We start from the raw sequence: 14267 nt of genomic DNA, 5'->3' as shown, positions 1-14267 counted from the left end.
TTCTACGAGGCCACCATCACCCTGATACCAAAACCAGACAAAGATGTCACAAAGAAAGAAAACTACAGGCCAATATCACTGATGAACATAGATGCAAAACTCCTCAACAAAATACTAGCAAACAGAACCCAAGAGCACATTAAAAGGATCATACACCATGATCAAGTGGGGTTTATCCCAGGAATGCAAGGATTCTTCAATATACCCAAATCAATCAATGTGGTATACCATATTAACAAACTGAAGGATAAAAACCATATGATCATCTAAATAGATGCATAAAAAGCTTTTGACAAAATTCAACAGCTGTTTATGATAAAAACCCTCCAGAAAGTAGGCATAGAGGGAACTTACCTGAACATAATAAAGACCATATGTGAGAAACCCACAGCCAACATTGTTCTGAGTGGCGAAAACCTGAAACCATTTCCTCTAAAATCAGGAACAAGACAAGGTTGCCCACTCTCACCACTGTTATTCAACATAGTTTTGGAAGTTTTAGCCACAGCAATCAGAAAAGAAAAAGAAATAAAAGGAATCCAAATCGGAAAAGAATTAAAGCTGTCAGTGTTTGAAGATGACATGATACTATACACAGAGAATCCTAAAGATGCTACCAGAAAACTACTAGAGCTAATCAATGAATTTGGTAAAGTAGTAGGATACAGAATTAATGCACAGAAATCTCATGCATTCCTATACACTAATGAGGAAAAATCTGAAAGAGAAATTAAGGAAACACTCCCATTTACCACTGCAACAAAAAGAATAAAATACCTAGGAATAAACCTACCTAAGGAGACAAAAGACCTGTATGCAGAAAACTATGAGACACTGATGAAAGAAATTAAAGATGATACCAACAGATGGAGAGATATACCATGTTCTTGGATTGGAAGTATCAACATTGTGAAAATGACTATACTACCCAAAGCAATCTACAGATTCAATGCAATCCCTATCAAACTACCAATGGCATTTTTCACAGAACTAGGACAAAAAATTTCACAATTTGTATGGAAACACAAAAGACCCTGAATAGCCAAAGCAATCTTGAGAAAGAATAACGGAGCTGGAGGAATTAGGCTCCTGGACTTCAGACTATACTAGAAAGCTACAGTAATCAAGACAGTATGGTACTTGCACCGAAACAGAAATATAGATCAATGGAACAGGATAGAAAGCACAGAGATAAACCCACGCACACATGGTCACCTTATTTTTGATAAAGGAGGCAAGAATATACAACGGAGAAAAGACAGCCTCTTAAGTGGTGCTGGGAAAACTGGACAGGTACATGTAAAAGAATGAAATTAGAACCCTCCCTAACACCATACACAAAAATAAACTCAAAATGGATTAAAGACCTAAATGTAAGGCCAGACACTATAAAACTCTTAGAGGAAAACGTAGGCAGAATGCTCTATGACATAAGTCACAGCAAGGTCCTTTTTGACCCACCTCCTAGAGAAATGGAAATAAAAACAAAAATAAATAAATGCAACCTAATGAAACTTAAAAGCTTTTGCACAGCAAAGTAAACCATAAACAAGACGAAAAGACAACCCTCAGAATGGGGAAAATATTTGCAAATGAAGCAACTGACAAAGGATTAATCTCCAAAATATACAGGAAGCTCATGCAGCTCAATATCGAAATAAAAAACCAATCCGAAAATGGGCAGAAGACGTAAATAGACATTTCTCCAAAGAAGATATACAGATTACCAACTAACACATGAAAGGATGCTCAACATCACTAATCATTAGAGAAATGAAAATCAAAACTACAATGAGATATCACCTCACACCAGTCAGAATGGCCATCATGAAAAAATCTACAAACAATAACTGCTGGAGAGGGTGTGGAGAAAAGGGAACCCTCTTGCACTGTTGGTGGTAATGTAAATTGATACAGTCACTATGGAGAACGGTATGGAGATTCCTTAAAAAACTAAAAATAGAACTACCCTATGACCCAGCAATCCCACTACTGGGCATATACCCTGAGAAAACCATAATTCAAAAAGAGTCATGTACCACAATGTTCATTGCAGCACTATTTAGAATAACCGGGACATGGAAGCAACCTAAGTGTTCATCAACAGATGAATGGATAAAGAAGATGTGGCACATATATACAATGGAATATTACTCAGCCATAAAAAGAAATGAAATTGAGTTATTTGTAGTGAGGTGGATGGACCTAGAGTCTGTCATACAGAGTGAAGTTAAGCCAGAAAGAGAAAATACCGTATGCCTACACGTATATATGGAATCTAAAAAAAAAGAAAAAGGTTCTTAAGAACCTAGGGACAGGACAGGAATAAAGATGCAGACGTAGAGAATGGACTTGAGGGCATGGGGAGGGGGAAGGGTAAGCTGGGACCAAGGGAGATAGTAGCATTGACATATATACACTACCAAATGTAAAATTGATAGGTAGTGGGAAGTAGCTACATAGCACAGGGAGATCAGCTCGGTCCTTTGTGACCACCTAGAGGGGTGGGATAGGGAGAGTGGGAGGGAGGCATAAGAGGGAGGGGATATGGGGATATATGTATAGATATAGCTGATTCACTTTGTTATACAGCAGAAACTAACACAACATTGTAAAGCAATTATATTCCAATAAAGATGTTAAAAAATTAATGTTATTGCTAATGAAGTTTGTCATTATAAAAGTAAAAATGAAAATCCTTAAAAAAAAAAGAGATCCCGAAATATGTGGAAAGGAAATTTGAATGATAGTTTCTCAGTAATGTTTTCCTGTAAAATCTTTTATAGGTCTTTTAAATGTATATGATAATGTTATTTAGAGATAATTACATTTTTTCCTAGGATGATATCTTTTTTCACTGAATTCAAAACATTGAACACTATGGAAAGTCATCCTTCTCAGATAAAGCCAATGAAATTTTGGAAATAGATTTTTCTTAAACATTCTGTATTGCCTGTATTTTTTGATGTTTGACTAATGTGTGAGTTGCTTGAAATGGGTCGATATTTATGAAAAGTCTTAGGGAAAGTAGGTGCTAAAGACTTTACATAGAAAGAGGTACAGTTACAGATTTAATGGTTAAATTAACAATGGTGGTCACTAACCTTTATCTAAACCCTGCTATGTGCCATTTTATAGATTTGAGAACAAACAGATTCAGAGATGTTTGGTAACTTGTCCAAAGTCAGCTAACAAGGACTGAGATTTAATTCTGGGACTTTGATACCAAGATTTTTCACCTTCAGTAGTGTCTTATAGCTAAAAGTTATGTTTAAGTATTTAAAAACTTAGTGGAAAATACAGATTGACCTGTATCACCAATATAAGTTTGTCATTAATAATGATGTGAAAGTTGTTTAGTAGTGGTAATAATATAAAGATATTCTCAGTATGGCCACTAGATGTCAGCACTTAGCTGCTATATATGGTGCAACAATTCTACATTTTAGTGGAATATTTTTTGCCAGGTTGTATTCAGGTGCTAAATATTATTGCGGCATATTGCAAATCTATTATAGTTAACATCTTAAAAGCATTTTAGTGGCTGTCACTATGTTAATGTAATAAAACTTTTAAAAAAGTATTTCCTTTTGCTACAGTTTCTTTTGCTTTTCTCTTTTTTTTCATAAATTTATTTATTATTTTTGGCTGCGTTGGGTCTTTGTTGCTGCGCACGGGCTTTCTCTAGTTGCGGTGAGCAGGGGCTACTCTTCCTTGTGGTCCGTGGGCTTCTCATTGCCGTGGCTTCTCTTGTTGCGGAGCACGGGCTCTGAGCGTGCGGGTTTCAGTAGCTGTGGCATACGGGCTCAGTAGTTGTGGCTCGTGGGCTCTAGAGCACAGGCTCAGTAGTTGTGGCACACGGGCTTAGTTGCTCTGTGGCATGTGGGATCTTCCCGGACCAGGGCTTGAACCCGTGTCCCCTGCATTGGCAGGCGGATTCTTAACCACTGAGCCACCAGGGAAGCCCTCTTTTGCTTTTCTCTTAAATCAGAGATTCAGTCTTTTACCAAAACGGATAAAATAATACCATTTATTTCTCCTGTAAAAAATATTTAAAATCTATGTTTATACTTTATGAGTTAGCAGTTCATAACATGGTCAGAGCATGCTCCATTCTTAATTTCTTTTAAAATACATAAGCAAATTATGGGTTTTGGAAAGATCTCTGGAGCACTGTATTACATACAGTATTTCCAGCATAACTCTGAAGCTGCCTAATTGGTACTTCTGTTGCTTCTACAAGACCGGTGGTTCCTTGAAGGGAGATAACTTACTCAGCTTTTAATCCCAGCTCCTACGACAGTGCCTCTCCCAGAGTAAATCCTTGGTAAATGTTTATTGACCGAATGTCTGTTAAGAGGCACAAAAACAGTGACTTCACAGGCAGTATGGAGTCCTAGTATCATTTTTGAAGCTTTAGCCCTTGGGCAAATTATTTAACTTTGAGTCATAATTTCTGTATCTTTGTAAAAGGGTATGATAAAAAGCAACCTTACTGGGTTGGCAAGGCATTAAATTAAATATGTATAAAGTTTCTATCACATCATAAATAATAGGTATAGCTATTATCATTCTTAGCAATGATTACTCACAATTATTGCCAGTAATAATGGTAGTGGTGTAGTAGAGGTAGAAACATATACGAGGTCTGAGCAGTTCTGGGGCTGTGTTTAGTGTATGGGAGGTTTTCTTCTCTGCTGTGCCAGCATGAGTGAGATTATATTGTTTGGACTGTAAGGTTATTGTCTGGGCATCTTAAGCCATCATTTTTCTCATTTTGTGACTAAGCAACCCAAACCAGAGATTGCGAGTCAGAGTCGGCCAGGTCCAGGATATGTTGTTCCTGGGCTCAGGGCGCTAGCCAGTACTGCTGAGCTTCCTGAGGTGCCAAAAAACATGCACCAAGTTGTTTCTTTCAGCCAATGTGTGTGTGTGTGTGTGTGAGAGAAAGAGAGAGAGAGAGAGAGAGAGGGAGGGAGGGAGGGAGGGAGGTTGGTTGATTCAGTGTCCATCACTGAATATCTGATCCTGGTCATCGTTTCCTCCAGCATTTAAGAGCGTCAGTCATCTGCACTGTTAATTTCTGCTTCTGAAGGGTCTGTAGATTTTCTTATATCTTTTATCTGTGTGCATCTTATTTCTTCCTCAAAGAGATTGTATATCACCCTCATGTCAGTATGATCTTTAGGTAACTGTCTCAGTAAATGCTGTCTGTAGGCCCTATGAGAAATAGTTAGAATTGTAGTCTAAGCAAAATTCTGAACTTGAGTCCTACTTTTGCAAAAGTTTTGGCTGCTCTTCTTTCACATCCTGGCTACAGGATCAGAGTTCTGGGCTTCACTTTCGTGAGTGCATGCTAACTGTGTGGGTACAAAAATTATTTAAGTGTAATTACAAGGACTCTTTCTGTACCTACCCAGCTACCAGCATTTACTGTACATAAGACACTGAACTAGTTTTCCCTGGGCATAAAAGACTGAGTAAGCTATTCAAGTTCTGTTGGGAGTTTATTCTCTGATAGAGGCAATATGTAGATGAAAATAATGACAGCACAGAACAATGTTAAACGTACACTCTAAGGCCTTATTCCTCAAAGTGTGGCCTGGGGACTGGCATTACCTGGGGGTTGTTGGAAATGCAGAATCTCAGGCTTTGCTGCAGAGCTACTGAACCATAATCTGCACTTTGCCGAGATCTCAGCCAATATGTTTGCATACTCAAGTCTGAAGAGCACGGGTAGAAGGCTTTAGGGAATGCAGATGTCACTTCCAGCTGGGGACACAGGATTTCATGGAGGGAGGAGCCTTGAAGGAGAGAAAGGATTTTGACGGTGGAGCTGGTGATTAGGAGGAGGCTATCCTGGGCGAAGGTAGGAAGGAGGAAAGACGGCTTTTTGAGTTGTCAGATTTCTAAGGGTACAGCGTTAGTGCAGGAGTAAGCCATATGGGAACCAGGGGTACTTCGGATCAGAATGCCAAACAGGGTTTAGAGTTTTTAAGATATGCGTTGGCGATCAAAGGAATATTTTCATATATGCGAGTGACACAGACAGTCTCAGAGGTGGAAAGGAGCTTCCTGGTCCTTTTGTCTTATTACCTAATAGGATCAGAGCTGTGCTTTAGGAAGAGAAATCTAACGTACCTATGGGAGATGGTTCGCTGACTAGACTTGGAGATTAAGGAAATAGCATGGTGGCAGTGCGAGTGAAATGAAGGCTAGAGAGGTTGCAGGGGTAGAATCAAGGGGAGGCAGTGTTTGGTACATAGGCAAGAAGAGAAAGTAACAGGGACAATGATTGCACTACTAACGACAGTGGTGGCAACGGGAGAAGGAGTAGCGGTTTTTTCGGAAGGGGAGATGATGTTTGGTTTCTGGACATGCTGGTTGAGATGCTAACGGGATACAAGCTGGGAGACGTGTGCACCCCTTGTTCAGAAAGGGGTATTTGGAACTCGTGAGAGAAGTCAGGGATGGAAGTGAAGGTTTGGGACTTCTCTGCAGCAAGCCATGTTTAAGCTGGGGTTGTGGCTAAGACCTCCAAGGCAAGACCACCTAAGGACAGGAGGGACACAGAACATCGGTAGAGTCCCATTTCCTGAACACTTGGTTTCTTATCTCACTGTGTGGAAATGCGCTTTGAGGGCCTCTTTCCTCCTTTCTTGACTATGATACTATGGCTGTTGAAAGAGAGGCATTACTTATAGACATTAGAGTGTTTCTCAATGGCTTAGGAAATAATTTCCAAAATATAGCTGGTACCCATGAGGGCACAGAGTTTGTAAGTCAGCCATAGTTTTACTGCATTGAACAGGCCCTAGCTAAAAAAACCAGAACAAAAACTTTCTCTCCAATTTGAATGTATCTACTGTATTTAAAATTTTCTTTAATTGTCTGTGTAGAAGTTTCTCTCCCTAATATTTTATTATGGTGATTTTCAAACATACAGTATGGTTGAAAGACTTTTTAGTACTTCATACCTGTCACCTAGATTCTACCATTAATATTTGATTATAATTGCTTTAACATACACTCCCTTTACTCATCCTATGTAGAGATTTTTGTAAAAACATAGTGTGATTGTAATATAAAATTTATGTACTGCTTTTTCAGTAAATATTAAAAAGATTTTCTCAAGTTATTACAAAGTTATAAACATTGTTTAAAATTACTTCAAAATATTTCATCAAATATTTCATCTAATATATTTCATCACACTAGAGGTGACTTAATGATCCTGTGTCTTATTCAATAAAAAAAATGATCCTGCATCTTAGGTTTTTTTAAAATAAAAATGTTCTCCTAAATTCTTTTCTGATTTTAAGATTTTTAAAAAAAGTGTAGATTCTCTTGTGTGAAGGAAAGAAGACACTATGTTGAAGAGGTATCTGCACCCCTCTGTTCATAGCAGCATATTCACAATAGCCTAAGAAAATAGACTTAAGAAATAACCTAAGTATCTACTGGCAGATGAATGAATACAGAAGTTGAGATATATATACAATGGAATATTATTCAGCCATAAAAAGGAAATCCTGCCATTTGTGACAACATGGATGAGACTTGAGGGCATTATGCTAAGTGAAATAAAGTCTGAGAAAGACAAATATGGTATGATCTCACTTATATGTGGAATCTAAGAATAGAACACCAAAAAACCAAACTCATAGAAAAAGATCAGATTTGTGGTTACCAGAAGTAGGGGGTGAGAGGGAGGGGAATTGGATTAGGGTGGTCAAAAGATACAAACTTTCAGATATAAGATAAATAAGTACTAGGGATGTAATGTACACATGATGACTCTAGCTAACACTGCCATATGGTGTATATGAAAGTTAAGAGAGTAAATTCTAAGAGCTCATTACAAGGAAAAAAAATACTTTTTGGTGTCTTTGTGAATGATGTATGTTCACTAAACTTATTGTGGTAATCATTTCATGATGTATATAAGTCAAATCATCATGCTGTGTACCTTAAACCTATGCAGTGATGTATATCAATTTTATCTTAATAAAGCTGGGAGAAAAAAATGTATAGATTCACAGAAGTGGAAATATTAGTAGATCAAAGGATGTGAACATTTTTATAGATTGGTACTTGTTGTCAAATTGTTTTTCAAAAGCCAAATTTACAAAGTCCACACCAGTATATTTGAGTGTTTGCTTCACTATATCCTGGCCAGCCTTGGCATATCATTAAAAAATATATATATATATAAAAGTTTTAGTAAACTTGGCAGGCCCTTGGGCTGGAGAAGGTCCAGCTGCAGCTGGACCTTCCTCGCTTTTGAAGTGTTTGCTTCTAGGTTAATGGTAAATCGGGAAGCTTTTGGGTCATGGCTGAAGCCTGGGGCAACGTGGGAGACAGGGAGATGATAATGAAGAGTTTCAATTTTCCTCACTTTTTACTGCTTAAAATATTTTTTTTAGGCAATCTCTAACTTAGAGAAAAGTTATACAGTACAAAATTTTTTTCTCTTGAACCATTTGAGAATAAATTAATGATATACAATTGCCCCCAAATACTTTAGTACATATTTCCTATAAACAAAGGTATTCTCTTGTGTAACCCTAATATAATCATCCAAATCATGAAATCAACATTGATACATTACTAACATCTAATCATATCCTGTTTTCGTTTCACCAAGTGCCTTAATATCCATTACAGCAAAAGAGCATGTTCAAAATCATGTGTTACTTTTACTTGTGTCAATTTGGAGCATTTTCCACTCCTGATTTTCATGACCTTGACACTTTTGGAGGGTACAAGCCAGTTATTTTGCAGAATGTTCCTCATTTTTGGATTATTTTTCCATAATAACATTCAGGCTACACCTCTGGCAGAGATATCAGAAATGTGGTGCTGTGTTCTTTTCATTACATCTTATCTGGAGGCACGGGATTTTGATTTGTTCTGTTTATGATATTGTTTATTGATGACTTGTATAGGTGGTACTTACTAAGCTTCTCCACTGTAAAGTTATTCTCTTCATAATAAGTATTTGGTGAGGAGATATTTTGAAGCTATGTAAATATCCTGTTCCTCATGAATCAACCAACCAACCTTTCATCCATCGGTTTGTCAATCAACCAATCATTTCATTATGGATTCATGGTTTGCTGTTTTGTTCAATAGGATTATAATCTATGACCGTCACTACTTATTCTGATGCTCAGATTGTCCCTCATTGGGTCAGTGGGCATTACTCCACTCTGACTTCTATGTCTTTTCACATGTTCCCACCTTTTTTTTTTTTTTTTTTTTTTTTTGAGACTTTCTTACTTTCTGGCAGAAGTTATTCTTAGTTCATATTGTACTTTTCCTGCTCCAGCCCTGGAATCAGCCATTTCTCTGAGGAACTCTGATTCTTTTTAGTGGAAAATAATATTTGGGAACCAAGATCTGGGTGTTTTGTGTGCTCATTGCTATTGGGGTGTCACTGCTCCCAGGTCCCCACAGTGGATTGAGGAATGTGTGTATTCATGTCTTTTTATTTTATTTTATTATTTTATTATTTATTTTTGGCTGCGTTGAGTCTTCGTTGCTGCATGCCGGCTTTCTCTAGTTGCGACGAGTGGGGGCTACTCCTCATTGTGGTGCGCAGGCTTCTCATGGTGGTGGCTTCTCTTGTTGTGGAGCATGGGCTCTAGGCGCATGGGCTTCAGTAGTTGCAGCTCAGTACACGGGCTCGGTAGTTGTGGTGCACGGGCTCAGTTGTTCTGCAGCATGTGGGATCTTCCTGGACCAGGGCTTGAACCTGTGTCCCCTGCATTGACAGGCAGATTCTTAACCACTGTGCCACCACGGAAGCCCTGTGTTCATGTCTTTACCTCTACAGTTTTTAATCTCTCTTTTGAAAAAAAAAAAAAAAATTTCACTGATCTCTACAATGCTAATTTAGCAGCAATCATTCTAGTTTTCTCCCTTTTCCTATTTATCTTTCTCTGACAGTGACAAAACGTGGTTCCCATTATTCAGTGTACATACATGTATGTGATGCATGCCCTTGTATGTAACCAATCTCTCATCAGCGTGGCTGCTGTCCTCTTCTCCCCCACCGCCATGCCCTCCTTACCACACCTGGACTCTCCACCCTACACCAACCTGTCCGGCCACGTGGAAGCCCTCCTCACCTTAACTAGGGCTTTGACCCCTGCCCCAAGTCACCCCATCCACATCCCACTTCTGCTCTGATTGTGGTGCCCTTCTATTGGCCACATCTCCTCCCTTCTCCCAGCCTACCTGTGTTAGTACTGAGCTGTTCGAGGTGAGGAACAGTTCTTAAATGCCCTCCAGAGCCCTAGTGGATTTTAGCTGGAAAGACCAGACCTCTCGGCTCATTCAGAGAAATCATACAACCTTTGATTTGTTTAACTTTAACTTGGGAGGGAAAAAGAGGCTGGGCTTTGGTGTTTCCCTTTCACCCGGGGATTTTTCACCCAAGTCCCAGATCACATCCACACTGTCTCTTCCTGGTAGCTAGTGCTTATAGGGGACTGAGAAAAAAACCAGCTGAGCCTTATGGGCTCCCAGCCAGGAGGGACAAGTCCTATGGGAATGTGTACTCCTGAAGATGCTGGTTCCCTAGACATAAAATATGGGATCCAGGCAACTTATTAGAAGAACAGAACAAGGGCACCATCTTTGCTTTCTATCCCAAACTGGAAAGGGGCTCAAAAAAAGTTTCCTTGATTCCACGAGGAGACAGATTTCCTCCCCTTCTCCCTGCCTTGATTGCCCCGTTGCAAACTGTTATCCTTTGTCTTTTTTATAGTTGGGGTTGGGGGAGTGGCAGAGGGGACGGGGAAAGCTAGTGACTATGGGGAGGTGGGGAGCGGATGTACTCTGGGTCTCCCGCCAGGCTTAGCCACAGGAGCTCTTGCTCCACCCACAGGGACACCAGAGGCTCCCACCTGATGGGCTCCAAGATGGAGGAGAAGGCAGGGGTAGAAGATGCAAACCAGGGTGCTGAAGACAGATTGTTTGAAACATCTTTGCTACCTTGATGTGTAATGATAGAGAGTATCTTATTTTAATTTGTACTAGAAGTATGTATCTATGCATGTTCCTTTTATTAAAAATTTTTTTGAATGAATGAATGACTTTTATTATTTAAACTCTTTAATGCTAAATACACATGCATACAGAAAAATGAACAAGTTATAAGTATACAACACAAAATTCTCACAATGTGAACACTTATTTAACCGCCACTCATGTCAAGAAATAAAACTCTGACAGTACTCAAAAGCCCTCTTTATGCTTTCTCCCAATTATTGCCTGTTCCCTCCTCTCCAAAAGTAACCGCTTTCCCAACTTAGCCATAAGTTTGTTTTGCCAGTTTTTTTTATCTTTATGTAAATGGAATAATATAGTATGATTCCTTTGTGTCTGGCTTCTTTTGCTTAATGTCACATTTGGGAGATTTGAGAATGTTCTGGTATATTAGCTGTGGTTTGTTCATTTTCATTGCTGTGTATAAGTTCATTGTATGATTATACTATGTTCATTCAGTTTCCTACTGATAGATAACTGGAGTCTTCCTGGGTTCGGGCTGTTGTGAATAATACTGCCTATGAACCTTATTGCCCATGGATTTTGGTGCACATAGACATGCATTTCCTTCTAGAATATCTATGGGAATAGACTTATGCGTTACTTTTAGAAAGTACTTTGCCTTGGTGTCATTTTTCTCAGTCTTCTGATGCTGTTTCATGTATCATTAATCTTTAAAAATTATTTTTGATAGCTACTACAATGTTTGAAGCTGGAAAGGACAAAGATAATCCAGATAAATTTGCTGTGGCACTTGATGAAACCCTTGGAGACTTTGCGTTCCCAGATGAATTTGTCTTTGATGTTTGGAGAGTCATTGGTGATGCCAAACAAGGATGATTATGATGTGAAAGATCGTCTCTGGAGGAATGAACCACTGTTCCTTAAAAAAAAAAAAAAAAGTTAAAATCTTCTTTTAGACACTGTTATGGACTCTGGCTTGTTTTATATATATGAATACATTCTTTTGAAATATAATTTTGATTTCTGGGCACTTTTTAATGCAGTTGCATATGTAGTATGCTTAAGATAAATTACCTAAAACGTGATCAATTTTAATACTCATTTAAAAGCTTTTTAAAGTTAGTTTTAGAGAGTATTTCTAGATAGGTTATTTTGTTCCCCGTTGACAGCCATATTTTGTTTTCCACGTGTAAGTAGTTGATTGCAATCGCCTTGTAGTTCTTTTGCAAAATCTTAATGCAGTGAAAACGAGGATTGGAGTATAATTTGCCTCATAACATCTTCATTTTGTTATACTAGCTTGAACAGGATATGTTCGTGACATGAAATACTAATTATGCCTACTAGAGGTCTAGAAACATTTTTTAAAAAAAATCCACTGAATAAGGGGAGGAAGATTCCTATAGCCTGTTGATGTCTATGGCTTACTTACTCTCTTTGTAAAACAAGGATTGATTGACTTTTATTTTTTGCTTCTTTGTAATTGCTTCCTTGCTTCTTAAACTTGTTGAAATCTATTGTGTTGTGTATGTATTTGCACGTGTAGAAGAAGGTGAAAAAGAGGCAGATACGGTAGAAACCACTTATATTTGATTTTTCTTTTTTTAGCAGTTCTTACAACACTATTTCTTTTCCATCCATACTTACTGTTATGTTACCCTTTATAAGCATTCCAGGGAAAGTTTTTATAGTCTTTGTAGAACTTTTCTTTTGAAAGATGTTTACTCAGAAAATAACTATGTTTGAGAACATTTTTGGGGGTTAAAGAGCAACAGTTTTAAGCCTCCTGAGCTTAAAAGGAGATACTATCAGCAGTCGATTTCCCCCTAGTGAAAATGCAGGAGGAAGGGAAAATTGAGAAAATATATTAGCTTATTATTTTAGAGCTCTAATGCACTCTCTCTGAAACCTTACATGATTGAGAAAATTGAGGGTAAATGACTGTTTTATCACTCTTACTTGACATTTTACAGATGTAAGAGAAATGGAAATGAATGGTTTCAACATAGATCGTTTAATAAGGCAGAGCATGGTGTGACCAAGCGTTCTTCTAAAGTGTTAGATGGAAAATGCTGCATGCCGCCGTGGTAATCAGAAATAATAACCTGTGAGGGGTGTATTCTAGGAAATCAGAAGTAGTTCCCTTTTCATGCTGGGTTGATGCTTAGATAACTCTTGTTTTCTGGTGCAACTTCACTTTTACTGCTTTCCACTCTCTTTTTTTCAATAAATTTAATGCTATGAATCTTGGTATTCTTTGTCTCATTAATCTGAAACCTGCACAGAAACTGTTGCAGTCATTAACATGTAACAAAAGCAGTTTATAGAATGTGGATTGTCTTATTGCCCTTGCCCATCATTTGGAAATAGCATTCAGCCCAGGCTGTAGTAATTTGTTGCTACTTGTTTAGTGAATTCCTTTCAGAGGTCCCCAAATACATACTAAGTCTTAATATCACTTCTCATAGGATAGGAAAGTTATTGGATGACTTAAGAGGCCCACAGAAATATTTCGGTTTAAACAAAACATAAATTTGTTGGCACTAGATGTTAGATTTGAAATGATGAGTCGTTGTTTATTATTGATGGCTGTCTGATTCTCCTTTCCTTTTGGATATGGATGAACACTGACACGGTGCAAATTCCCTGTGATTTGTGGAATCTCATATTCACAAAGTGGTTACCATGGTCTTTCTAGAATTTTGATGTGTAAGGTGCCCACGGCCATGTACAGCTGCAACTGTAACTTCCTTGTTAGCATCAAATGAGCATTAAGGGTGTCAGCTGGGCACAGGTGTTTTACTACTAACAGTTTTTTTTTTCTTGAAATGTCTTTCTCTGTTACCTCTACTGATAAACTGATAACAAGGTCAGTTTCTTCATTTTGTTCTCTTACCTGAAAATATATCTCTTTGTGAACTTTGTGCCTCTTGGTAAAACTCTCAGTGCACAACAGGAACAGGGTTTCTTTTTAGATGTCACAGTCTACAAGTGGGAGCTACCCTTCTACTGCTACAATGAGACGAAGTCATTTTTTTTTTTAACTGTGCCATTTTATTGGCACCACTAAACATTTTCAGAAGGCCTCTGTTGTTTTCTCTTGTTCTCTAAGAACTTTTTTTTCCCCAAGTGGAGGATGATTGTTTCATTCTTTTTAAGATTTTGATTATTTTATTCCTGATTTCCTTTCATGCAAAACAGCATCCTTCAGAGGCCACTAAGAACAAACTCTGTTTTCTTTGTGGAAA

At 38.1% G+C, this 14267-nt stretch overlaps 1 protein-coding gene across 1 annotated transcript in view; it reads left to right on the top strand.

The window, feature by feature from the left end:
• GIPC2 (GIPC PDZ domain containing family member 2) overlaps window positions 1-13264 on the top strand; it is a 93601-nt gene extending 80337 nt beyond the window's left edge. The window contains exon 6 of the mRNA XM_082421100.1: window positions 11750-13264. Coding sequence (XP_082277226.1) covers window positions 11750-11895 — 146 coding nt within the window. The 3' untranslated portion in view covers window positions 11896-13264. The remainder of the gene's footprint in view (window positions 1-11749) is intronic.
• Window positions 13265-14267: the final 1003 nt, after the last annotated feature.

Source organism: Balaenoptera physalus (genome assembly GCF_965194825.1).
Source record: "Balaenoptera physalus genome assembly, chromosome: 1".
NCBI lineage: Eukaryota > Metazoa > Chordata > Mammalia > Artiodactyla > Balaenopteridae > Balaenoptera > Balaenoptera physalus.
The sequence above is the reverse complement of the archived record's forward strand: the minus strand, read 5'-3'. Positions and strand labels throughout refer to the sequence as shown.